This window comes from Ambystoma mexicanum, chromosome 8, assembly GCF_040938575.1.
Source record: "Ambystoma mexicanum isolate Mex_15411 chromosome 8, UKY_AmexF1_1, whole genome shotgun sequence".
Lineage (NCBI taxonomy): Eukaryota > Metazoa > Chordata > Amphibia > Caudata > Ambystomatidae > Ambystoma > Ambystoma mexicanum.
The window spans coordinates 643713777-643741688 of record NC_090929.1 but is presented as its reverse complement, the minus strand read 5'-3'; the positions used below and the strand labels follow the sequence as shown (position 1 = coordinate 643741688).

Genomic DNA, 27912 nt, shown 5'->3' with positions numbered 1-27912 from the left:
TGTTCAGGGATCCGGAATTCCGCAGATATGATCAGTACCACATTCTGGGATAAACAATGAGACAGACAGAATTCAGAACCTCGAAATGAGGATCCGGCCGCTCAATTAATGTGTGGGTTGTGTTTTTGAAGTCAGGGCATGCCCAGCACCATGGGGTAATGAGCTGCCTTTATGATATCAAAAGAAAGCATCTCCAGATGGTTGTTTATTGAGAGTAATAGTTCAGTGGTTTGCTGGGTTATGGGTCCAGAAGACAGTGGTTTCCCATCTATCCCTTCGACTGCGTGGATTGTTTCTTTGGATTCTCAAGCAGTGTTGTGCTTTAAGGACCATTCGTGGTCCAAGAATATTCCCATAGCACCACAGTCAACTAGGGCCAGGATGGAATGTGTCTCCTTATTGGCGGAAGACAAGAATGCATGTAGAACCACCAAGGTGTTTTGATGAAGACATTTCAAGGAAGGAGAAGAAGCGGAGCAAGTACCTTTCTCCCGAAGCTGGGCTCCGTTCAAGATCGGGAGCTGGCATTTCCCGAACGCCTAGGTGGAGCTATCGGACATTTTCGTACAAGATGTTTTTCAGAGGCACAATACATACAGAGTCCAGTGTTGATCCTATGAATCCTTTCTTGAAGAGAGATTGAACCCCTCAAAGAGCCTAGTTGCAGTGGCTCAGGATCAGAAGGGTGCGGAGTGGTTGTTTCCTTAGGGCTAGGATAATCCACGGGAATCTTGGGTGGAACTGTTTGTGTCTTTTTTTGCTCTGCCTTTCTCTTGAATTCGGAAATCAATATGTAGAGACAAATCTATCAAAGCCTGGAAAGAACCTGGATGGTCTACGCTAGCCAATTCATCCTTGATTTCCTCGTTTAATCCTCGACAAAACAAGGTAAAGCATGCCTCCTGAGACCAATCTGCCTCCTTAGCCAATTGCTTGAAGCGTGTTACATAAGACAGCATGTCTTGAATTCCTTGTTGGAACTCCCAACAGCTTTTCTTGAGAACTGTTCACTTGTTCAGGGCTGTCAAACATGGTTTTGAAGGCCGCCACAAATCCGTCATAGTTGTCCAGGAGCGGGTCGCCCGCATTCACCAAGGGGGTTGCCCAGGCTAAAGCATTTCCAGAGCGATGTGAGATTATAAATCCCACTTTGGCCCTGGGTGTGGAAAAATAGTAGGGTTCAAATGTAAAATGCACCAGACAAGAATCGAGGAAGGAACGCAGTGCCTTAGAGGAACCATTGTATTTGTCCACTATGCCCCTTACCAAGGCACTTTCCTGGAATGCCGAGTCTCTGGTTAGCACAAGTTGTTTTTGCGCTGCATATTCGGCTTTGAGGTTCTTAACCTCTGTTGTCAATTCTTGCATTCCTCTCATGAGGTCCTTGACAGCAGCCACCATATTGAATTATTTATCAAGTCTTTGGCATCTCAAACTACTGTCACACTCTGCCCTTGTCTCACCTGTTTGTTCTGTGTTGTCTTCTTTCTTGGAGGTCTTTCTTTGTTCCTGGACGTTCGGCACTTATACAGGTATGGTCGGGTATCCTCTGGCTCCAGTGTGCAGACCGGACACCAGCCTCAGAGAGAAGGTAAACGTTCAGTATTCCAGGAAGGTAAGGTGAGTAAAGGTAATGCCTGGGATGAATCTAGGAACCATGGATGAGTAGCTATGCTTGCAGAGTGAAGCAAGCAGTGTGCAAGCACGGAAGGACTGGACTGAGGGACTGGGAAGGAAGATGAGCGAGCGGGCCCTCAGGCGGGAGTGCCAAGAGCAAGATAAGCACACCAGGAATTTGGGACCGATAACTATCTGAGGAATAACACGGAAGAGGAAGGGAAGTTAGGAATGCACTTGCCGGGTACTCGGAAGGTTAGCGTTGAGATGCGCAGAGGCGCGGGGCGTGCCTTTTTTCTGGGAAGCAACACGTCTTGCGTAAACACTAGACAACAGTGTTTCTCTGGTGTCGGCCATGTTGGTAGGATAGCAGGTACGACGTTACGGTGCATGATGGACCATGAAGTCCAAAAGGGGCAGAAACGGCAAATCATGACAGATGCACATCTTCATCCACTGCAGTGTGGCAATGGTACTTGAAGAAAGCAAGTCGGGTCGCTCACCATCTCTTTTGAACTACTCTTTTTTTTTTTCCCACCCTGTGCAAATGCTCTTGCAGAAAGGGAAGCAGAATAGAGGAGGGCCAGACAAGGAAGAACGTGCAAAAGATGCAGGATACACCAGATGGATTCAGCCGAACAGCAGTGCCATAGTAAAGACAACGGGTGCTTATGAAATGGGGAAAAATCAAGTGAAATATAGTAGTAGAATTATAGTAGAACTGTAGAAAGGCTAAATGGGCAGGAGAGCGAGGTGGAGGAGAGAGTCAAGTTATAGTTAACCAAGGTACCTCCCTCACTGAGGAGCTGCAAAATAAAGAGGGTTGAAACAAGAGAAAACAGAATGTTAATACTACAGTGCCATTTTTGATGTCACAACTTGCTGCTGAGTGGCTGAATACTTGGCTAAAGTTCCCACTAGGATATCCCATTATAAAGTTACCGAAATCCGAGTTGACCTTTTTGTTTACTGTTTGGGCTATTTTATTCCTTCTTGTGCATGGTCATACACTGCCCCCCGTTTCAATACTTGGAATTCTCCTTAATCTAATGTTAGTGCTCTTTCGATTTGTTGATGCATATAATTAGTGAACACTCAGTTTGTATAAAAACGCTGGCTTCCAGCTTGTATTGTATTGCAGAAATATAGTTTAAGTGGTTTACAAAATTCATCTAAAATGTTGTGTTTTACAATAAATAATAAGCTGCATATAGGTTCTTGTTCCGCTGTGTTGAACTCCAGCAGCATACAAAATAAACTTGCAACCCTAAACTGCAGTTTGTTCTAAATCTGTTCCCCATTATAGTACAGTATGTGGGATACAGAATAAGTGGCTCTCATAGGGTCTTCTATCAGAGTGCAATAGTTGCTTACATTACGATTATTTTTAAAATGGCCGTTTAAATCATTTGGGATTGTTCGGATCGCTGGGTCTTATTGCCTTAGATATCAAGGTATTTCCCTACGCTGTTACCATTTCATAGATTTGCCAATATATTCCAAATTCATTAGACCTTTTTGTTTTCCGATTTACAGCATGTCCTGCTCCCTTCAAACTACTGTGGATTAGACCCCTCAGCGCTTTTCAGTCCAATACATTTCTTATAATGTATTTATCTGATCAGCATAGTTGTTTCACTCTCCTGTCATTGGCCAAAGTCACATCTCCCTAATGCTTTGCTCTGCTGGAAATGTGATTGCAACTGTGTCCCATTAACTCATATCTACTGAAGCTACCTTTTTGGCATTGGGTTAGCGTAGATCAACAGAGAGCAGCCCATGCAATGCGTCTTACATCCTTAATTATTTTTGGCATTGGCCAAAGCATTGTTTAATAATTCATGTGATATCCTGTGATTACCTGATGTTGTTTATGTTCCTTTGGATCTGTTGGGATGGAACAGTGTGTCAGTCGTGCTCCTGAAATTACCCCATGCAATGTGTTCCATTGTTCTCGAGCTCTTGAAATTGCCTTTGTGTGCCTGGGTCGGTATGTGTCCTTTGATTTCCCTGAGAGTGGATATATTGTTCATTGTGGTTGGATACTAATCCCCTTTATCATCACAAACCCTGGAATTGATGCCTATGGCTTTCCTAGAATTAGCCAAACCCGTTTTCTGTTCCTTTAGATATCCTAGAGCAGGGTACATGAGTGTGTTCTGGTCCTTCACAGGCAGAAGTGTGTCTGTCACATTATTGATTCTCACTCTTTGTTTATATTCCAACACAGGAATGACTGTGAGAAGATGTTTCACCAAAGAACCAACACCGTTCCCTTCGACCTGGTGCCGGATGATATCAATGGGGGATCCGTCTCGCTTCGGGTGCTGAAGCCAATTGAAGCTGTGGAGCTTGGTCTCGAGACTGTGTATGAGAAATTCCATCCTTCTGTGCAATCTTTCACCGACTCCATTGGGCACTACATCAGTGGGGAGCGTCCCAAGGGTATCCTTGAAACAGAGGAGATGCTGAAAATTGGCGCAACAGTCACTGGGGTGGGAGAACTAGTCCTGGATCATCAGACTATCAAGTTGCAGCCCCCAAAGACTGGAATGCAGTATTACCTGAGCAGCATGGATTTCCAGACACTGCTGCAAAAGCAGGAATCCCGTGTGAGGATTTGGAAAATTCTCACCCTGGTCTTTGGTTTGGCCACGTGCGCCAGCCTCTTCTTCATACTGCGCCGACAATACATGCTGCACCAGGAACAACGCCGCCGGAAGGAGATGCAGGACTTGTTCCGTGAGACTCAGGCACGGCTCCAGCATGAAAGCAGCCCAGAGGATGATGAGGCATCAAAGAATATATGTGTTGTTTGCTACAGTAGGTCCATATCCTGTGTCTTCCTGGAGTGTGGGCATGTGTGCTCATGCCACACCTGCTATGAGGCCCTAGTAGAGCCTAAGACATGCCCCATGTGCCGTTCACCAATTAACCGCATGGTAAATCTTTATAACAGCTAAGATGTCTTGTGATGATTGCCCCTCCAATATTACTGATGAACATTATAGGTGCGGCTCCAGAGGTGTGGAAGCATTGTGTATAGGGAGTGCTGTGCTCACATTGTATAATTGCCCTTGTCATATCTGGATGCCCAATGTGACTACGTTGATCATCAAGCATGGACAAAATGCTATGCCTCCAGTGTGACGGCAAATTGTTTTCTATGATAGTACTTCCTTTCACATGAGCTAACAATAGCACCCTGTCTGCAGCTAGGGCAGCCTTGCAAATTTGCCATTTCAGACTATCATCTCTGCATGGAGGATACCACATAGATGTCAACGCTGTAGGATCTGTGCCTGAAGAATGGGCTTCCCTTTTGATGTGGCATTTAGAAGCAGTTTCCTTTCAGTGGGAGCATACACAACTCGCAATGATCATCAGTGAATCGTGAATATTTTTCAAAGACATTGGGAGGAAAATAAAGGCATGTAGATCAATACTCTAGACTGTGTTGTGAAGGAAGTACTTCTCAAGTGCTAGGGTGATGTAAATGATTCTCTGCTCAGTGTGACAAAAAATAAATGGCTTATTTGCCTAAGAATGGTGGTGCAGCTCTATATGTTGTAAAGAAAATAATATCTCTTAAAGTTAGTGCTTATTGGCATTTTGATGGTAAGAAAAGCGGCATTTGCTTCATAGAATGTAGGGAGGATTGTTAGCTCTGGGGGAATACGTGGCAGATTGGTCTGCTTGGCTGTATGGGTTTCTTGCCTCCGTAACAAAGAAAGTGATGGAATGTATTTTATTTCTGGGATACGAAATAAGGATTATTCATGCAAGCTTGTGTCGTGAGAAAAGGATAACTCTGTTCTCTTGGGTGTAGCATGGATTTCTCAGGAGCTGAGGAAGAGCTTCTTGACTCTAGTAACAACGGAGCGCTTCTCGCCACTGGACATAAGAGTGCTTCTGTTATTTTATGAGGGTCCGAAGGGCTGCTTAACTATGGTCATGTGGGTCTTGAGTCTGAGAGTTGACAGCTCTTTCCTCTGCTATAGAAAATAATTGCTTCTCAGATCCGCTAATCTGTTCTTGGCTGTTGTCAGTTAAGAGCATGGCATTTTGGTAGCAGGTAAAACCATGGTTTTGGAACTGTTAGGTGAAGGACTTTTCAGGTTTTGGAACTGTTAGATGAAGGACTATTCACAGAATAGTCCTTCACCTAACAGTTCCAAAACCATGGTTTTACCTGCTACCAAAAAGCCATGCTTTTAACTGCCAACAACCAAGAACAGAGCAAAGGACGTTTTTTCAGTTCTATGCAAAGGAAAGTCCTCTCATCTCTAAGTCAAATTGGAGTTCTCGACCTGGGCAAAGGAACACTTTTTGATTGTTAGATGAAAGTACGGGTATTCTGCTAAGAGGAGGGTTTACATGGGAATGATAGGCGAGGGCATAGGAATGCACTTTCTTCAGATGAAGCTTTCCTGATCTGGAAAGGCAATGTGTTAAAGTGACTTTTGATCAACATACACAAACTGCTGTAGTAACAGAGGATCCCGTTTTGGTAGGCTTATAGTTTTGGAAATGTATTTTCATTCAAAACACGTGTACGTTAAAATGATCATCTCTGGCTATGTAGGTTCTCCATCACTGCACACAACCCCCCCCCAGAAAAACACTGTGCTTGAGTGTTTTACTCCTTAAAAGTAGGCAAATACTCTGTCCCAATAATAGGGAGTAACATGTGCACCAGTGCCTTCTCCTTCTTGGCAGACTGAAGTATTATCTTTGATGTGTTCAGACCAGAAGCCTTAGAAGTGCAACTCAAAAAAGAAGCTTTACTATTGTCACCAGATTTTTTTTAATCTTGTAGATTATGCCAATTATTGGTAATAAAAACCGTATTAGTTAAAACAAAAATACCTGTGTAGGTAAAGCTATATTCAGTGCTTAAAAATGGCACAGTCCGGAATAAAAAAACTGATTTCCCCTGTAGTTCTTTTACATCCAACTTCCAAAAGTAGGAGATGAAGCACTCTCACTGTAAAGTATTCTCTAGAGCCTTGTCTGAATTTAAGAAAGATGCCAAGGGAACTTTGCAAAACCTTGGGGTCTGTTACTTGGTTTGATTATGTGGGTCAGAAGTAGCTTTAACACCTTCTCACAAGCCGAGCCTCAGCACTTGTCTTACTTCTGTGTTCAAAACCGCAACCTATAAGTGCGCAGGAGACCTGGGATGTGGTTCCGTTTACCTGCCGGACAGATTTAAGGATTGATCTGGAAAAGATCAGGGTCATTACAAGTTGGGTGGTATTAACGCAGATTACCGTACCGCCACTTGGACTGGCGGAATTGCTGCAGTGGTGGTTAATTCCCATTTTTTGAGTTCATTGGCCTGTATGGGGCATATTAGGCAGAATGACTGCCACAGTAATTTCGCCGATTTTCAGCAGAAAGTTGGAGGATTTACCTCCCCCATGATGGTGGAGGTATATCCCCCCACTTCCGGGCCATATGCTTAGTATGATGGAGCCGGAAACGCAGCAGTAATTCCGTTATTACCAATTTGTTACCGCACTGCCATACTCAAATGACCCCCTATAGTAAATTGACCCAACAGCAAGATGTGATTCGTGCTCTGGCTTCAATCCAATTCATCAGATTTATGCAAAACTTGAATTTAACAGGCTGCGTTTCAGGGCTCTCCTACTAAATTCGGGTGTCTTCTTGGTGGAGAATGAATGCTGTTTGGGGGTGCAAGATGAAAAGGGCAACTCATTTTTCAGCTTGATCATGTTTCTGATTTGAAATTAATAGGTATTCGTTTTTTTGTTTTTGGTTATTTTTAAGTCTGATTTTTCAGGCAATCATTTTCTTTCTTCCTCCATCTTTTGTTTTCTCTTTCTCGCTCTTTCACCCTTTCCCTGTATGTAATGTACATGAAATAAATGTTGATTTTTACAAATAGTGGTAAAGCACATCAGAATAAAGTTTCATTGGCAATAACATTGTGACAATAAATAGTAATATTGAAGGCGGTGCATTCCAACAAGTGATATATATTTCCAAAAGAAATATTCTTGCTTGGAGGTCTCACAGGAAAGGGATGAGTATTCTGATGCACCTGATATAGGGCATGTCCAAGGAACTGGTTAATCACAGTCAAAAATACACTTGCAGGTTTGTTTGTTTATTTGATTTGTATAGCGCGCCTGACCCATGGGTATCTGGGCGCTACTAGATAAAAAGTAGTTACATGTTACAGTCCATTTGAAAAAGTACAGAAGTCACTTAATACATATTGCAATCATTCTAGGAGTAGAGAGATTACTTAGTGTAGTAAAATCCGGCAAAGATGTAGTACAATAACATAGTATACAAGGCATTAAATTGAATCCTTACTGTAGTGCAAGTATAGGTAGAGTCATCCATGAAACAGGTGAGATATATAAACAGGCTAGGTGCAAGAGGCTAAGGTGGAGATAAAGTTAGTTTTTATTGAGTAGCAAGGTGATAGCACAGCTTCTGAACTTTTCGAATACTTGGATCGTTTTTATGTCCTGAGGGGAGTGTATTCCATAATTCGGGTGGCCAGGACAGGGAATCTGTAGCCGCCAGCTCTTTTAAGGTTGTATCTAGGTACCAAAAGGAGGGAGGTGTTAGAGGATCTTGTGGTACGGGTGGAAGATCTTAGGGTGAATTTGTCGATTACGTATGGTGGGGCTCTGTGGTTCAGTGCTTTGTGGGTAAGGCAGATAGTTTTGAGGTTGATTTTATCTTGTATGGAGAGCCATTTGCAGAGTTTTCTAGTTGCTGATATGTGCTCTCTTGTGGGTATGTTTAGGGCGGCTCTGAGAGCATTGTTTTGCAGTATCTGTAGTTTGTTCAGGATGGATGTATTGACACCTAGTTAGAGGCCGTTGCAATAGTCCAGTTTGGATTGTATAAGTGCTCATGCTAGTATAAGACAGCTATTAGATGATAATAGGGGTCTACACGCCCTGATCAGCTTGCACGTGTAGACGGTAGCTAATGCAGTCATATTGACATGTTTGGCAAATTTGGAATTTGCATCAAAGTAAAAGCCTAGAGTTTTTACATCTTTGGCATGGGTACGTTAGTCCCGTCTATACAGATGTTGGTATAGTTTGGGCTAAGTTTCTGTAAATTCTCTAGGCCAGCTTTAGATTGGGCTTTCTGAGGAGTAGATTACAATTCACATACAATATAAGTTTCACGCCTTTACATAAGGGAAGACCTTTTGTTGGGTATAGTTGGGTAAATTAAAGGAATAATGCGCTCAGAAATATTATTGTCCCATGCTTCGGGCATGTGTTTTTAAGCATACGTTGATCGATCATACAAACCTTTCCTATGCACCTTACCATAGTTTTCCACTTTTGTACACATGCGAAATCAAGCAACAGGGCGCAGCCATTTTGTGATAATCTTATCCGTTGCCGCATCGCCCAAGCAGCACTAAATCATATCCCCCGCACCTGAGCCTGACCTCACCAAACTTGGTGATATTCTCTGCCTTTCTCTTTGATGTTACTGGGCAGCGTAGCCAAACGCGCCCAGTCATCACCTAGGTAACACAGAACCCAGACATCAACACACATCGTCTCACAACACAGCGCGTCACAATTCGGAATATAAAACTGTACTTTCAAAGGAAACAGCAAGACTGTACAATTTGTAAAGTACATTTATTTCACAATAAACGCTCCGAGAACATCCGGCTATTGCCATATTCAATCAAATTGGAATTTTTTTTGTTTGTTGTCGATCCGCAAATGTTTATCGGGAGTCACGCGGTGTTCCTTTTGGGTACACAAGGTGTTCCTTTTGGGTAAAAGAAGCGCTTGGGTCGCACAGTGCATTGCAAGGCTGTGCATCAACTTGGCGCTAGACCACCATAAAGGATGTTATGTTGCACCGAATCGTTGGTACCGCGTAAGGGCATATCGGCCCTTGGCAATCGTCCCAAAGAAGAGTCAAATATATCCAGTTATTGACATGTATCTGCAGCTGCCAGTTGAAAAACCCATCAGTTGTTATCTGGAATCGATGAATGGCAGGATGTACCTGTTTGGAAAACATAATAATGTGTCTCAGTAGCCGATCTTTATTACAATTTATCATTTTACTTATTAATTCGGCATCGAGTTAAAACTAACGATTAGCTCAGACGTGAAACAATGTGAACAGAGAGAAAACAACGTGGAAAGTACTACACAATTTGCTTACGAGGATAGTGCTATGGAGTAGGTTCAGCTCTAAACGGGATGCGGAAGCTGACGCTACAATTCGAGGTGTACATAGATGGCATTTTAATGAAATATTAGCGTTGAACCTGGGGGAACCGAGTGGTGGTCTACATACATCTCGATGCTGGACTGCCCATGTGCCCGGTAGAAAGACCAGTACACACAAAGGTTGTACTTGCGTTTCATTGCAATATGCCACACAGAACAAACAAGTGCAATGTAAGCCAGCAATAACGGTCAGCTAATGATAAGTTGATGCTCCTTCGGGTATAGAATCGTTGAAAATCAAAGTTGCATTATTTTTGGCATTTCCATTCTCTTGGCGTAACGCAGACCGTAACGCAGACTCCGTTCGCATCAACGATTTTTCATAAACTGAATTTACATGTTCCTAGTCCAGTTTTGGAATGGAGAACCTTATCATATCTTACGTTATTACACCCCTCCTTTAATTCAATTGCTTTTGGAATGGTCCCTTGCTCTCAAGGTCAAAAAAACAATTGAACCTTATACTGTGTGTGCGATGCGTTGGCTTCCTCAGCTCGCAAGCAAAAATTCAAAGCTGGTGACTGTCACTCAGAATGAAGATACATTCTTAGATTGCAACATCTTGGCTCACCGCATCCATGAGAACTGGAATTGTGAAGCACAGCCACAGGAGGAAAAATGTGGGGGCTGTCCTCTCTCAATGCTCGTGTCGCTGCTGAGGGGTAGGGGGAACTTGGCAGTGACATAATGCGCCCTACTACAAAATTGGAGTCTAGGGTACACAAAATGGAGTCAAAGTGTGCATAACAATAGCCCCACCTCTGCTTATGTCACAGCCTCCTTCCCCATGGCAGTAGATTGGCAAAGGAAGCGCCCCCCGCGAGTGCAAGATGAAGATGCCACTTTCACGTATAATGTATGTTGGTCGGGGGCTTAACTGACTCACCCCTTCCTTACATTAGAAAGGACCTCCAAAACATGCCCCCATGAATATATTGGTCAGAGTGCTTCTTTTTCTCACCAACAACACACTTTGATGCGCTGTTTTGTTCACAGTCAGTACTTCTTGCATGCCGAGTATCTTATGTAGCCTAGGTCTCATCCCTTTTGTGGGACGAGCAGTTATTCAGCTATTTGGGCAACTGGCGAACCACAAAGTTTCTTTCACACTGTTATCCATCTTGTCCTCCCACGATTAGTGAAGGTCCCACAGTAGCTCGACGAAACTATGAACTGTGAAAGCACAGCGTTAGCAATCGTAAAAATGGTACTAGTTGGAAAAAAAGGACAAAGGATACATTTTAAAAGACAAATTGGATGCTTTATTTGGACACTTCATAAAAACATTGTTGATCAAAAAAACAGTTGCTAATCATTTGTACCTGGATTTGAACTGTTCCACAAGCTCTGCTTTAGGAGGACAGGGCATGTTGGCAATGTTTTGTGGCAATGTATGTGTACTCGGAACAAAATTGCACACAATTCCGGGATTATGCAACTCCAAAACATTAATAATAAGATCTTTCACAAAATCTAATTCCATTTCCTCATATACTGGCTTCACCACCAATTTTTTGCTTCTTTTCGTAAAGCCCATAGTGTAGCGAAGCATCCCAAAGATTCCCGCAGTCCTCGATTGTTCACGGCCTACATTCTTGTTATGCGCTAATACTGCTAGTAATGTCCTATATTTCATCCCTTCAATGCCGAAATGCAATCTCTTTGGCCTGTACTTTAGGCACATATTGTGGAACACCTCCAAATCTCCCGTGTGACAGAATTCTGTGAGTCCCTTCAGATCTTCTTATAGAGTTTTATCAAACACAATCTTCTCAAGGACTTTGTGTGTAGGTGAAGATGGAATCAACCACTTTTCTTCCGTTCCTGCTCCGGCGACAAAGGGCCATGTTCACATTGGTGGAAATGTTGGTTTTCTGTCCAAGAGTGAACGTTGCAACAGTGGTGCATTAGTGACCGCCATTTTTCTAGTAGAATTTCCACAGACCCATCACAAGTTTGGGAGCTTCACCAAAGACTGGGACCACTGTTAAATACTTTCAGAACCTTTTTTTTCCTGCAGCTGAGATTTTTTTATTGATGGATTTGGCAACGTTCCATACATCAAATTAATGGCGTATATTTGGAAACTGCTCTTTCACTGTCTTGGCTATTGAAACATGTCTAGCCGTGGCTATGAGGTCGATTTGCATTCCCCTCGATTGTAGATCTTCCACTGATTTTATAAAACCAAGTTTCTCCATGGCCACTGAGGATTTACATTCGGACACCTGCATGACCACCGAACTCACCATCTTTTTTTACTTTCCATGTCCTGAAAGTGGTATGTGCAGTAATTTTCTGAAAATCTGGGGCTGTCACACTGTCCATCGCCAGCTAGCCTGAACCGTTTTTCGGAGAATGTACTTTGAATAGACAATTGTTCAATTTTCCAAGCTTCACTAAGTGCAGGGAATAGATATTGACGTTGATATTTGTAGTACTGCGTTTTAGAAATGATAGGGAGTCCCACAAATTGACCGAAACTGGACAACTTAATGAAACTAGAGCCACTGAAAAGTAAAGCTGCTGCACACAGTAGATTGCCAGCTGGCAGTTTCCCCAGTATTGGTTGAGCGGACCATGAACATTTTTCATGGAACATTTCACAGGTGGCATGTATTTTGAGGTTACTGCCTTGTGATCCATGAGTCACATTCACCAATGGCTACCCACATATTTCCCCTCTCACTGAATGCACACATTTCAGCATCTTTATAATCTCCATCAAGCTGCTGTCGAATACTATTTATTAGACTATCATCCTGCATTAATGTTGTTTCTGACTGAAATGTGGTTGACATATCAGCCAAAATGGACATACTGTAGTCGAAATCTTTGTCTAGTTCCTCGGTCAATTGTATTGATGCTCCGGTCTCTGTCATTTCAGCGTCTGTTACTTGAACCTGAATCGGAGAAAACATCAATGTCGACTGGCTTTTGGGTGGCCCTTTTTTGGCGGGTGTGGATTGCGTTAAGTGGTCTGCGACTAATTCAAAAGCATCTTCAATACATTCAGTTTCATCTTCATCTGGTGGAGGAGTCGCATTGTAGCAATGGTCCAAAAACACTTTGCTGGCTTCGCCGGTCACATTAAATTAATTTTCTGGCCATTGGGCAAATGTATCTCGAGTCTGAACACGCTGCGCCTCAATTAATAGTTGCTCCATGGTGAAAACAATTTGGCAAGAAGCATCTCTCATTTGTGTCGCTGTCTGTGTCTGCATAGTCCGTACACCCTCGGGCAACTAGAAGACAGGTTGGAAAAAGATGTTCAATGTAAATCCAATATACAGTATTGGACAAATTACATTTAAAAAAGCATATTATGAAGGCCCCAACACAAAACACTGGTTAAACATTGAAATTGTTTCTAAATTACCTTATCTTTCTTGCTTTTCGTTGAAACCTTCTTTACTGTAACATCAGCAACAGCAAGCTGGACCACCGACTCGGATCCACGTGCCTCCTCTTCTATATATGGATCTTGTGTACATCCCTAGAAAAGAGTATCCATTTAAAATAAGTCATTTGTTAAGTCATTTGTATTACAAATCAAATTATTCCTTCGCACACATGGTTTACACAGATAAACTCGTACATCGTGTACGTCATTTAGTCAAAATATACATTTGGGATTTCACCTGAATGAATGCTAGTTTACTCGATCTAAGTTGACTGTCCAAAGCACACTCTTCAAAATGTTGCACTCAAGAAATTTGCAAAAACTGCTTGTTTCTAATATTGTCACTGTCTAATAGTATCAGATCTAGGACCGACTTTCTATCATTCGAGGGAACTGTCAGTAAGCATACCTCTGGATCAATTGTAGTCTATGCTTCATCATCTACCTGTAACACAGTACTTGTATTAGTATGGATGAAAACATTTGAAATTTAACACACACAATGTGACAGAGACAATGGTACATATCTATAAGAAAAAAACGAATGAAACATTGTGTAAATGAACGACACGATATGTAAATATGATGAGATTATCTCATTTGAGGGAACTGTCAGTACGCATACATCTGGCTCTGGATCAACTACAAGGGATGATGTAATTGTACTCGAAGCTTCAGCATCTCCCTGAAACACAGTACTTGCATTAGTATGGATGAAACAATTGAAACTGAACACACACATTGTGACACATACATTGGTACATATCAATAGCAAACGATGAATGCAACATTGTGTAAACGAATGACACGATATGTAAATATGATCAGATTATCTCAAATTGTTCAAAATGTTGCAAGCAAGTAATTTTCAAAAACTGCTTGTTTCTAATATTGTCACTGCCTAATAGTATCAGATCTAGGACCGACTTTCTTTCATTCGAGGGAACCGTCAGTACACATACCTCTGGCTCTGGATCAACTACAAGGGATGATGTAATTGTAGTCGAAGCTTTAGCATCTCCCTGAAACACCTTGCATTAGTAAGGATGAAATAATTGAAACCGAACACACATATTGTGACGCAGACATTGGTACATATCAATAGCAATCCACAAATGAAACATTGTGTAAACGAATGACACGGTACGTAAATATGATCAGATTATCTCAAATGCCATGCATAAAACAATTCTGGAACTGAATAGCTAAGTAAGACTACCTGATACACGCTCAAAGTGGTTGATGACTCCAGGCAAGACATGGATGCTGAATCTTACTGCTTCATAGTCAGTGCATAGTCATGGAGTTGTAAAGGGAAAATATTATTTGATTTAGAAATGCTAATCTTAAAAATTGGCATGTAAGAAGACAGATTACGAAAACATTATGCTTATTTCAATGGACTCTATAGCATAGGTATCTGTGCCCATAAAACAGTTTTATATGAGGCTTCTAAAACCAGGGACAGATGTTTAGCAAAATAGTCTTTATTTAAAAAGCAATACAATCTTATAAATGTGAATATTGTACCTAAACACCAATTCGTCCATTTAGTTACCTGTTAGTTACCTGTTCACTACCCCACGGGCTACAGCTAAATCCGGAACCGTGACTTACCTGAGGCGGCATGTGAACTAATAGTCGGTATTGCATTTGGGAGCAATTTTTGAGTCGCCTTGAGTTGATTCTTCTTTGTGTACATGGATGTGTTGCAAATATTCGGGGTAAAGTGCAGGCTCCAGATGCGGAATTGATCACCCCTCTTGTCCTCCAGGACTTTTTTGACTCTACTTTCAAGCTCTGCTGGCGCATAGCCACAATATCTGACCCATTCTCTTTTTCGATATACAGTCTTTGGGAATACATGTATTGTAGTGCCTTCAGATTTCTCATGGGTCTTAGAAGGGCAACCGAAAAAATCGCACATGCAGGCATTATTGTAAATTATGCCAAAAAAAAGTCAACATTATTTGAAAATTACTTTGCATAATAACATGAGAAAGAAGGAATTATACCATGCATTCTTCTATGCAAGGTATTTTTTGGTCACTACAGCAAAACCAGTGACGAAAATCAGAACATGTTATTCGTCCCTTGAATGTACTATAGTGCATCAAAAGGAAACATGCTTATATTATAGACAGGGTCCGCTAAGGATGCACTGTGATGCCAATTGACACTGATGACAATTGATATATCGATAACATAACAAATTAAACTCAAGTCAATGGCAATGAGCCGAATGAACATAACACTACTGGGTACATTCGTTCGAAATAGATATTTAGAGATCAAGGAGATATGATTAGGAGACATACCCTTACCTTGACCAACAAACAGTTAGATTCAGCAAACAGGGTAGTGGCAGGAGAACAGGGAGATGTTCACAGGTAGCACAATGACGAGCTGACTCGCAGTGGTCACAGAAGTTCTCGGGTAGCACGACGACGAGCAGATTCGCAGTGGTCACAGAAGTTCTCAGGTAGCACAACGACAAGCAGATTCGCAGTGGTCACAGAAGTTCTCAGGTAGCACGACGACAAGCAGATTTGCAGTGGTCACCGAGGTTCTCAGGTAGCACGTTCACGAGTTGACTTGGAGTGCTCAAAGATTCTCTCATATCAAGTGGTTTATATAGAATTAGAAAAGAGGGTGTGTATGTGAATGAATGACGTGTATATGTCGTGGTCTTATGTGGATTGCAGGGGCGCGCCCTGCTTCAGAGGATCCTGCCTGGAGACAGTGTCTGAGGAGGGCATGTGTACAATGGCCCCTGGGCGCAAGATACCTTTGAAGTGTACATGGTGTTTGGCACCTTGCCCGTTCCCGCCCCTGCCAGCCCCCTTTGGCAGCGCACATCCACTCGTGCCAACTGCCTTTGATAATGGAGGGGGGATGGATGGGCCTGAGGCGTGCAGACAAGGGCCGGAACACTGCTGAATGGAGACACACTTATGTGGATTGCAGGGGCGCTGCCTGCTTCAGGGGATCCTGCCTGAGACATGGGGTCTGTATAGGCCATGTGTAGAATGGCCCCTTTGCGGAAGATACCTTTGAAGTGTACATGGTGTTTGGCACCTTGCCCGTTCCCGCCCCTGCCAGCCCCCTTTGGCAGCGCACATCCACTGGTGCCAATTGCCTTTGATGATGGAGGGGGGATGGATGGGCCTGAGGCGTGCAGACAAGGGCAGGAACACGGCTGAATGGAGACACACTTGATTCACTGAAAAACTGAAACAACCATTGATAAAAGTTCTGTTGTGCTTTATTTTATGGCACAAATGTACTACACATTATAAAGTTCAGGTTGCAGCACAGTGAGGGAAAATCCCCTGTATTGACCGCTGTCACTGTGGAGTGTGTCTCTAATGGCACCAACGACACAGGCAGGTATTACTCATCGAACCCGGTGTCCAAGCCTCCCATGAAGCCACAATGTGTATGAACGATAGGCCACCTGCCTGTACCACCTGTGAAAGAGAAAGATGCAAACTGTTTTTAAATGACCAAGATCAGTGTATTAAACCTTAGTTGCCAATGACAATTCTTGTATCCAATGGCATTGTTGCCAGTACAAATGCTACCTAGACACTGTACAATATTGAACGACTATTATACGAATATTACTAGAGAATTGCAAGACTAAATTGGTTTGACAATGATATATTGAAGTTACGACAATATAGGAGACAACCATGAAATAGTAGAGGCCTAAGTGACATCACAACCAGAGTATACTTACTCGTTACTTTGATTCAGAGGGCGAACTGTTGCGCCAAGTTGGTGCATAAGCACCATCAAAATCCCCAACACGGACCATGAGAGGCAGGCTGCCCTGAAGTCTGGCAGCTCAGTAACACATTGCGGCCGTGGCTCGCCTTGCGACATGTAGGACAAGCCTTTAATACCGCCTTAGAATACTCCAGCTCGTACTGGTAGGGCTGTATTGTTTCCATTGTGGGGGAAACAAACAAAAATAATTTATAGTAATGGTGCTGGTATCTGTTCGCACGGGCTACAAGCAACGAAGGTAGCTGACCAGAGCACAGAAACGAGGCACAGAATACTCAAAGAAATACAGTGAGTGGAATGGAAACGAAAATCTGATGTCTGTTGTGAAGCGGTCTGTTTATACTTATTGAGGAAAGAGGCGTCCTGCCATTTACATGGCGACACGTCATTGGCTGAAGCGCAGAGAATGTTGACGCGAGACATGCTTTGGCGTTGTGAAATGGGCGGTACGCGTCTAGTGATGTCAGGCTCAGTGGAGGGGGATATGAATTAGTGCCGCAAGGGCAGTCCTGCTTGGGCGATGCGGCAACAGATAAGATTATCACAAAATTGCCACGTCCTGTTGCTTGATTTTATATGTGTACAAAAGTGGAAAACTACAATAAGGTGCATAGGAACTGTTCGATCAACGTATGCTTAAAAACACATGCCCGAACCCTCGGGACAATAATATTTCTGAGCGCACTATTCCTTTAACTATTTTTACCTGGATATGCCCAACAATCTTTCGTACAATTTCCCTTAATTTGCATTTCTTTCTAATTCCAATTAATGAACCAATTAATGAATTTCTTCAAACTCCATATTCATCATCAACTTAAATATATTGGTACATTTATTATATACTCTTTTTTTCTCATTTCCTCTGCAATCTTCATTAAATTTGAAGATGCCGCATCTCTATAACTTTTTTGAGCTAGTAGTTCAATGTGGAACATATAGCATCATAATTCATTATTTCAAAGTGAAACATACATCAAAACACAACATTCTGTAAATAATTTCTTTTAAACATTGTTTAATACATATATACAATTCCCAATTGGATTTCTCAGCTCACCCCAAGTGTTCATATTTTCTCCTAAATACCCAAGTGCCATTGTGTATCAAATACCACTAACAAACATCAGTTTAAGACATGCTTGTAAGACTGGGTCTACGTCTCAGAAAAAATAAATTGATTTTCTCCTGTGATGTATAGAGGCTTGTGGGGGTGTTGTGACAACCACCCGCTGCTAGCCTTGGGTTTCGGCATTGTATTTAGTTCTCCAGCATGGGGTCTGGCATGGATTCACAAGCTCATGAATATTCCCTGTCATCAGGCTGGGAATCCTCGGTAAAAGAAAAAACTGTTTCAGTTTCATTTCGAAACTGTCTTTCTCCTATAAACCAATCGCTGAGCTCTGGGTCATACTGCCCCCATCCAATGACTGCCCTCTACCTAAGCCCCTGCTATGGCAGCCATCTTCACATTTTTACCGCACGTTCAAGTGTTGGAGTCCTTGCGTTTTGCTCTTTGAGCTTTTCTGCCTTTTTTTCTTTTGTGATAGGAAAATTAAATTTTTTGGTCAATCGAGCCCGTGTGCTCCATCGCTTATTCTTCCGATTAACGGGGACCCATTTTTCAGCATCTTTCATCGCCCCTCAAGGGCAGAAATCATCGAGTGGTGTTCTTGGAAGCTTCCAGAAGTCTTCAGGCCTACACCGCACCGGATCATGTAGGAGGAGGATGATGACGGAGCTTCCCTCTTCAAGCTGTGCGCCAGCTGCGGGAAACACTGGATAAGGCCAAACAGGGTAAGGTGTCTGAACCGCCTGTGAAGGAGAAGGCCAAGCAGGACAAGGTGTCCGAGCTGCCCATGAAGGAGAATGCCAAGATTACCGACCTGCCTGTGAAGGCCCAGGTGGTCCAGGCCAAATCCTCCTCCTCGATCGAGATGGTGGTGGTCTCCCTTTCGAAGGCAAAAGGGTCTGACCCCATCCAGGGTGCTCCAGCCAGAGTGTCTCTCCCGGCCCGGAGAGAGTCTTTGTTCAATGCGATAGAAAAGACTCTGTAGAAGAGGATGCCGGACCTCAGCCCGAGACTGACCCCTCAGGACCCCAAGAAAGGGTGGGGGAGAGGAACTCCAGGGCACGGACATTTCTACGTTCGACGAGGAGATACTTTCCGTCCACACCATCCACAGTGGTGAGGGCGACGACAACGATGGGAACATCAAAGAGATACTCTCCGGAGGCGGCGGCGACAATATTGATGCTGTCGTCAGGGACAATGACATAGGTGCTGCCCCCTAGAGATTTGTTGCAGGATATCCTCTCAACACTCCACACGCTGGTGTCGGAGATTCAGAGCAGATTGCAGATGCTCCCACCAGCTGCAGTGGCACCGCCGGTGACCCTGTTGACACCGGGTCAGCCACCGGCAAAGAAGAGGAGGAGACACCCTATGCCTCCATTCCAACCGTCGCTGCCCTCCCCCCACCTAGGGGGACGGGGACGGACACAGCGACGACAGATACGGACGATGACGCAGGAATGGGAGACCCTGCATCACCTGCGTCGAGAGCCTCTCCATCGCACAAAGTGGGATCTTTTCATTTCATGATTGCCCGGGTGCCAGATATGACCGGGAGCTTTGATATAAGATGATTCAGCTCTTGGATTTCCTCCCGATGACAAGCAGGTTGAGGCTTTGGAGACCCTCCAGGAAGGCAAAGTGGCGTCGGACCACGCCATCACAGCAGTGGACATTGCTGACACAGGTTTCTGCCAGATGGGCAATATGGCTTGCCTTCGCCGTTGTGGTTGGCAGTCGATTAATCCCTCCAGGCCATCAAGACCGACACAGAGATGGCCCGTGCCTTGGGCACTCTGCGGCAACATCGGCCATCCTTTTGTTCATCCGGAGGGAAGTCTAGCACCTCGACCCAAGAAGCTAACAGGGGTCGCTCCAAGGCCTTCGAAGGTGGCCGCCGTCATCGACAAGGTTTCCAGGGTTGTGCGCCGACTGCCAAGCAGGACTGAACCGGCGAGGACGTTGTGCCTCTACCTCTGCACCCCGCTGGGAGGCCAGCTGGCAAAGTTCAGTGTGTGGGGGGACCATCTCCACCTATGTATGGGTGCTGGATGCTCTCGCCCACAGACACACTTTAGGGTTCCAACAGAAGTGTCTGCAAATACCACCAGTGGCCCGACAGGAACAACACATACCTCAGCTGCTGCTGGAAGTTTGGGCCATGTTAAAAAAAAAAAGGGGGGCGATAAAACTAGTTCCAAAGTGACTCCAGGGCTGCAGAGTTTACTCAAGGTACTTTCTTGTAAGAAAGACGACCAGGGGCTGGATGCTCATCCACAACCTACAACGGCTCAAAAAGTACATGAAGTCCTAGAAGTTCAGGATGGTCACGCTGCAGCACGTGCTCGGCCAGCTGGAGGAGGGGGACTTTCTGTCGTCAATGGATCTAGAGGACGCATATTTCCACGTCCCCATACACAAAGGACACCGCCAGTTTCTAGGCTTTGTTGTTCAATGGAGGCATTACCGGTTCAAGCCTCTTCCCTTTGGACTGAAGTCAGCACCCAGAGTCTTCACCAAGTGCTTGGCTCTAGTGGTGGCCCATCTACGACTGTAAAGGATCAGGTGTACCCTTACCTGGACGACTGGGTCATCCGGGCCAGGTTGAAGAACATCGCTGTCGACCATACGGCGAGGACGGTCCGGCTGCTGACGGAACTGGGATTCTCTGTGAATTATGCAAAGTCCTGCTTGACTCCATCGCAGGATGCGCTGTTCCTGGGATCCAGGCTTGACAGTGTCCTGCCTAGCGTCACCGTTCGAGGAGAGGATAGCGGCCATCTTGAGTAAGGTGCAACAGCTGTTAGCACTGAAGATCGCTACGGTGAGGAGCATCAAGTCACTGCTTGGCATGATGTCATCATGCATATACCTGATTCAGATGTGCAGATTGCGGATGCATCCACACAAGGAGTTCCTCGACGACCGTTGGGTCCAGGTGTCCGGAGGCTTCCAGGACAGAATGGCGCTCGACGAGGAGTTCCGTCGAGTGATAAGGTGGTGGGGTGTGCACTCCAACCTTACCGGAGGCACAGACTTCCAGAGCCCCCTGTACCAGGAGACAATCACGACAGACGCTTCCCTGGAAGGGTGGGGAGCCCACACCAGATGTCTTCACGCTAGAGGCCTGTGGTGTCTGGAAGAGAAGAGGCTGCATATCAATGTACTGGAACTACGAGCTGTGTTTTGGGCCCTCAGGTCGTTTCTGCCGTCCCTCAAGGGCAAGGTGATGAGTGTCTTCACAGACAATACCACCACTATGTTTTACTTCTGGAAGCAGGGGAGCACCAGATCCCCAGTTCTCTCCAAGGAGGTACAGGACTTGTGGCACTGGGCCGTCACCCAGAGGATGTTCCTCATTCCGTTTCACCTGACGGGAGTAAAGAACACTGTCGCTGACTCTCTCAGCAGGGAGCTGCACTCTTGCCACGAGTGGGAGCTTTAGCAAGATCAAGTGGACAAACTTTTCCTAAAATGGGGCAGTCCCCAGATCGATCTGTTGGCGACAGCAACGAACACCAAGTGCTGTAGGTTCGCCAACAGATTCCCCCAGCCGGGGTGCATGGGGGCGCATTCTCATTCCCTTGGGAAGGCCTGTTTCTGTATGCATTCCTTCTGTTGCCGTTACTTCTTTGAGTCATCAGACAAACTCTGACGGTACCGCTACAGGATGATGCTCGTCGCACCGGCGTGGCTGAGGCAGATCTGGTACCCGGACCTTCTCGGCATGTCAGCTGCCTCTCCAGTCAAGCTGCCAGTGGTCGCGGATCTTCTCGCCAGGGAAGGAGGCGCAATTCTATACCACAACCTGGGGTCTCTGAACCTGAAGGCTGACTCCTGCAGCATTAGAGTTCGGTGGCTACGATCTTCCGACTGCAGGGAGGTACTTGCCCATTACAGGGCGTCATCTACGTTGTAGTGCTCCGGGCACTAATGGAAGCACTTTGCGACTTGATGTCTGTCGCAGAAGATCAACCCTCTCAGGGTCACAGCCCCTCAAGTACTTCCGTATTTACTGTCATTGGCTAAATCGGGACTGGCTCATGCCTCGGCTATCTCATGCTATGCCAGATCTTCTGGACGTTCTTCACTGTGGTCTCACCGTCTAGTCGAAGAGTTCAAGGGACTGTTCCGCTTGTTCCTCCCAGTGAAGGCTTCGGCCCTGGCGTGGGAACTTAACGCAGTGCTGACTAGGCTCATGGGGCCCCCATTCGAGCCAATACATTCAGCTGCGCTCAAGTGTCTGTCGTGGAATACAGCGTTCCTCGTGGCTATAACCTCTGCAAGACGAGCAGGTGAGATCCAGGCCCTGTCATGCAAGGGGCCCTACTTGACTTTCCACGAGATGAGGGTGGTGCTGCAGACGCACCCCTCCTTCATGCACAAGGTTCTGTTGGAATTTTTGGTGTTGCCTGTGTTTTATCCGACGCCTTTGTCGCCGGCTGAAAGGACTTTGCACTCTCTGGATGTGGCTAGAGTGCTGAAGTTTTATGTGGCCCGCACGAAGAGTTTCTAGAAAACTTAAATCACTCACTGTCACCGTTTGGCAAACCGACCGCTGCCTTGCTGTCAGAGAGCCCATTCTACCAGAGCGATCGCTGCTACAATGGCGTTCCTGTCTGGTGTGCCCCTGCTGGACATTTGCAGGGCGGCTACATGGAGGTCGACGCACATCTTCACAAAATTCTACTACGTCGACAAGAATTCCAGGGAGGAGTCTATAGTTGGCCAAGCAGTGCTGCGCAACCTGTTTGCTTGAAGGTGAGCCTGGTGAGGAGGTAAGTTGCTTCTGTTGAACCTTGCCACCTCCTGTGGTTGTGCATGTATCTACTGCTATGTGTTCGTTATTCACGAGCATGTGAATCCATGCCAGACCCCATGCTGGAGAAGAAACAAATTACTTACCTGTAACTGTTCTCCAGCATGGGTCTGGCATGGATTCACATGCAAACCCTCCCGCCTGCCCCTCTGCGGCTCTTCTCTTGGTCCTACTGCCACTGTACGTGCTACCAAATCTGAAAATGGCTGCCAGAGGTGGGGCTTATGTAGAGGGCAGTCATTGGCTGGGGGCAGTATGAACCAGAGCTCAGTGATAGGCATATAGGAGAAAGACAGTTTCGAAACAAAACTGAAACAGTTTTTTTTCTTTTACCGAGGATTTCCAGCCTGACGACTGGGAATATTCATGAGCATGTGAATCTATGCCACACCCATGCTGAACAGCAGTTACAGGTAAGTAACTTGTTTCTTAACCGCCTTCTTCAGGACCCCATCTTATTGTCAGCTGACCCTGAAATCATCAAAGAAAGGGTTTAAAAAAGAAATCTGTAAAAAAAGATTTTTTTCCTAAATATGTACTATAACGATTAGAACTAGGGAGTGAATCCCCACACATTTGCGGCAACACCTGTTCCATTGTCCGCACACTATTCCTTGCTGGAGGTACAATCTATCGCTGCATAAAGTTTCAAATTACTACTTGCCTAACATCCAGCTTGGCATCACCTTCTCTCCCCTATGGGGGTTTGTGTTGTATGCATTCCTCAGCCAGTTTCCCAATTTGGTGGCCCTACACTGTTGGAAATGAAATCAATTATTTGCTACCAGCTGCTTTTTAGACTATCTGTTTTATTTATCCAAACAAACGCTATGTACATCAAAATAAAGGGCAGCAGCGAGTGTATATATGCTTACCCCCTATTGTGGGTGTTTGTCTATGGTTCACATCCCGTCTGCATCGGATCCCACTTCTTTGTTGCACTTCATATAATCTGTGGAATCTATATGACAGGCAGATCACTGTTGTTCTGTGCTAGTTGTTTCAAAGGCTACACCATGTAAGCACTGGTTGTCTGGAATTCATCTGAAAGTATTTTACATTTGCTCATTTATTTATTTATTTGCATTTTTAAAGCACTCACACAACCCAGGGGCATTGAGGTGCTGTTACAGGAATATGTCTTAGTTGCGTATTTACAATGCACTTACTACCCAGAAGTTTCTAAGCGCAGACCCGGGCATTGAACCTGTGTTGCTTCGTGTCATCTTGTTTCCAAGGCGAGCACGTTGCTGCTGAGCTATACTCATGCTTTTCCATATCTATGTTCCTGTACCTTTATTTCACCAATGCAGAAATTACCCATACTCTCAATCAATCAACAGGTGGCAGGTTTACACTTTTGGGCCACCCTCTCTATTCTCTCTTTATTATGCTATGGGGCCTCATTTAGCCGGGAGTGCTTCCCTTTAGCTCAACGGCTTATTGTGCATTCGGCAGACGAAGGTCTGTGCTCTCTATCTGCTTCCTGTTCCTTCTTTGGCTGTATTTGGTCTTCCTTAGCAGCCGTCACCGTGAGTCTGAATCTATTTAAAAGAAATATATATATGTAATGTAATAATAAGGCTTGGAGCGAAGATTCAATCACATGTCCCAACCTTTTCTTCAGCGGTCTTGTGGGGCTGTGTAGCGATGTTCAAATTGAGTTGCTTACTGGTGGCGTTTGCTGTCTGTGTTTCCTCCCAACCTGATCAAATTTGATGCATTGCCAGAGGTAACCACGTCGCGCCTGCTTTATGTTTACGTTTCTCACGTTTGTTGTCCTGGTTACCATGGCACAATGCACACAGCATCACTCCCTGCTGTATGCTCTCCCCCAGTGTTTTCTGGTGCTGCATATATACCATATGAGTAATCAAGTTAGTTCAAGCTGCACAGCCGCTGTGTTCCAAATTCTTTTGCATGTATTTAATGTATCTGTTGCATGTATTTAGTGAATCTGCTTACGTATTCTTTTTACTCAGCCTTACCATCAGAGGTTGTGTTAAACTGTGCACAGGTCACGGTTTTCTCCCTTATGATGTGTCTAAGGGAGTTCTGCACTAACTAGCTGGACAGCAATCTGTGTCCCTTTTGTGTACTCACATTTCTGTAATGTTGGAGTTGCCCATGTTGTAATAGTGGGTGTATGTTCCGTGTTAGTTGGCAAAGTTCCTCTATTTCCAAGTCTATTTGGAATAGCCCTAGCAATTCTTACAGAATTCTGAATCTCCTGCACCCCAAAGCCTTGGGATTAAGGGAAGATCAATTCCTCATTTAATCCCATAGTATGTGAGGCAAATTTGTGTATCCAGCATACCTTTGTCCCTAGGAGGTCCATGTGGGTATTTGATGAATCTTTTACTGTATCCAGGATCCACAATAGTATATCATCCGCTGAATGTTGTTTTTAAATGTAGTGTTTCACCAGCGATGCTGTCAGCGTTTTACATCTGATGCACGAGCTGTGTTCCCCAATTCTTTTGTGCGTTGGACTGCTGGTTTGTCCTTTATTCCAAGGGTATTGAATGCAGTAAATGCTATTAGGTGTTTTACAGTTGGTGAACTGTTTTAGTTCCACTTGTCGGTCCTGCACAGGAAAGGATGTTATTTTTCGCGTAAATCTACACACTGTGCAGTTTCCACACGTGTAATGTCCCGATATATGTCTCAAATTGTATAATGTCCTCTTCATGGTTTTGTTTTTAAACTGGGCATGCGTTAGATGCTCCTTTACATTTTTTTACCTTTTGAGGGCCATTCTTGGAAGTGCTTTGTCTGGTAAAGCTCGTTTAATTACAGTCCAAAATTTATTTACCATTTCCCTGACTTTAGAGGTATTTTGGTTGTAAGTGTCACGCAGGTTAGTTTGGAATCTCATTGCTCCTCCTCGTGGTCAGTAAGCCCATAGCAGTTTCTTTGGGTACCCCCTGGCCTTCAATCTCTGGGTCAGGGAAGTCGCATGCGTTTGATAATCATTGAGGGATGAGCATTTTCTCTGTTTTCTCAAATATTGCCCATAAAGTAGGTTTTGCTTTAGTGGTAGAGGATGAAAGCTTTTATAGCACTGAAGGGTGTTCCTGTCGGTCTGTTTTCTGAAACGATTAAACTGCAACAATCCATTCTGTTGAGTGATATTCAGATCTAAAACATGAATGACTTCCCTATTCGAGTTTATGGTGAATTTGATGTGTGGGACCTGCTGGTTAACCCAGACCCAAAATTGTTCTAAGACTGTCGGGCTACCTCGCCAAATGAAAATTGTCACCAATGAATCTTCTCCAATGTTGAACGTTCTGTCTATAAGGGTTCACTTCAGAATAGATGGATTTCTTTTCAAAGCAGGCCATAAATATATATTTTCCAGACTCGGGGTAAACGTTGCCCCTATTGCAGTACCGTTTACCTGTTGGTAAAACCTGTTGTTGAATTTAAAGAAATGTCTTAATGCAATTTGGAGAAGCTCAACAATGAATCTGATGGTTACCCTCCTTTGCAAGTCATGTAGCATAAATTGTCAGAGGGCACATTCCAATGCCTCTTCCTGAGGCATACTCCATTGTCACCAACATCTCCACCTAGGGATCAAAATATTTCCCCTCAAAGCAGTTGATTGTATTTGTGGTGTCTTGTAGATATTATTTGGCAGGCATACTGCTTGGGTTAAAAAAATGATCACCAAATCTATTTACCGGCTCTAAAAATGAGCCACAGCCTGATATTATTGGGCGGTCTGTGGCGTTGTTAACATCTTTATGAATCTTTGGTATTTCATAAAATAGTGCAGTTCTTCCTTCTGGATGGTTCAAGAGCTCAAGCTCCTTTTCTGTGATCCATTTTCTGTCACGTCCCAACTGTGTAGTTTCCAGGATCATTTGTTTTATTTCAGGTGTTGGATCTCTGGTCAAAGGTTTATAATTCTGAATGTATTGGAGCAGGTCCATGACCATCTGGAGGTATTGTTAATTACTTTGAACTACAATCCCTCCCCCTTTATCAGCTGTTTTAATTGTTAGATCTGAATTCTTTCAGTGCTTTACGTTGCATATTTGTTAAATTATTTCTCATTGGTTGTTTTTTAGTTTTCAAATGTTCTATTTCTTTTATAATACACTTTTCAAAGGTTACTTTAGGCATTTGATTCTCTATGGGGTAAATGTTGACTTTACTCTCAGACCTGTATCTTCTGAGTCAATTTCTCTTTCTGTATCCTTGACGTATACTTTAAGTCTAATTAACCTGAAAAAGATGTTCATTTTACATTCCATTGAGTACCAGTCAGTGCCCAAGGTAGGAACAAATGAAAGACCCTTACTGAGCATCAGTATCTCATTTCTGGTCAGTTCCTGACCGGATAGATTAAAAACTGGTAGTACCAAGTCTGTTTCTACCACCTGGTTCCCCACCCCGGGAAGTAATTCATTCTTGGTCCCTGGTTCCATTGCCCTGTATTCATTGTGGGACCCCATGGTCTCCCTCTACGGTCCCCCTCGCTAAAAAAAGGGGAAGCTTTGGAGCTGGTCTTCCTTGGCCTCTATTTATTGGCTGACCCCAATTGCTAAGATCCCACTGGTCATCTGTGCCAAACCGAGCTTGGGGACCCTGAGAAAGTTACTCATCGTCTGGGTGATCTCTGTGCATATTGTTGTGTGTAGGTGTAATGCTTAATTCTATTTTGTTGCCACGTATCTGTAAGGTAGGGAAAAGTAGATTCCAATTTAAATTTCTTTTTATCACGTGAACATTTCTTGGATTTTTTATTTAAAGTAACTGTTTTAAATTGCTCAATTTGTATATTTATCTCCCGCAATCTTTCCTTAGCATTAGTTGATGTTATATTCCCACAAAATGTCTTCTCTTCCTCGTCAAGCTCCTCTTAAATTTTATGACTGATTCTTTGGGCTGTAGTGATTGTTAGGACCATTCGATATCTACTGCAATTAAT

General features: G+C 44.1%; 1 protein-coding gene across 2 annotated transcripts in view; it reads left to right on the top strand.

Annotated features, from left to right (window-relative positions):
- MUL1 (mitochondrial E3 ubiquitin protein ligase 1) overlaps positions 1 to 5164 on the top strand; it is a 92950-nt gene extending 87786 nt beyond the window's left edge. For both annotated transcript variants that reach the window (XM_069610373.1, XM_069610374.1), the window contains one exon: positions 3848 to 5164. In XM_069610373.1, coding sequence (XP_069466474.1) covers positions 3848 to 4580 — 733 coding nt within the window. In that variant the 3' untranslated portion in view covers positions 4581 to 5164. The remainder of the gene's footprint in view (positions 1 to 3847) is intronic.
- The last annotated feature ends 22748 nt before the right edge of the window (positions 5165 to 27912 follow it).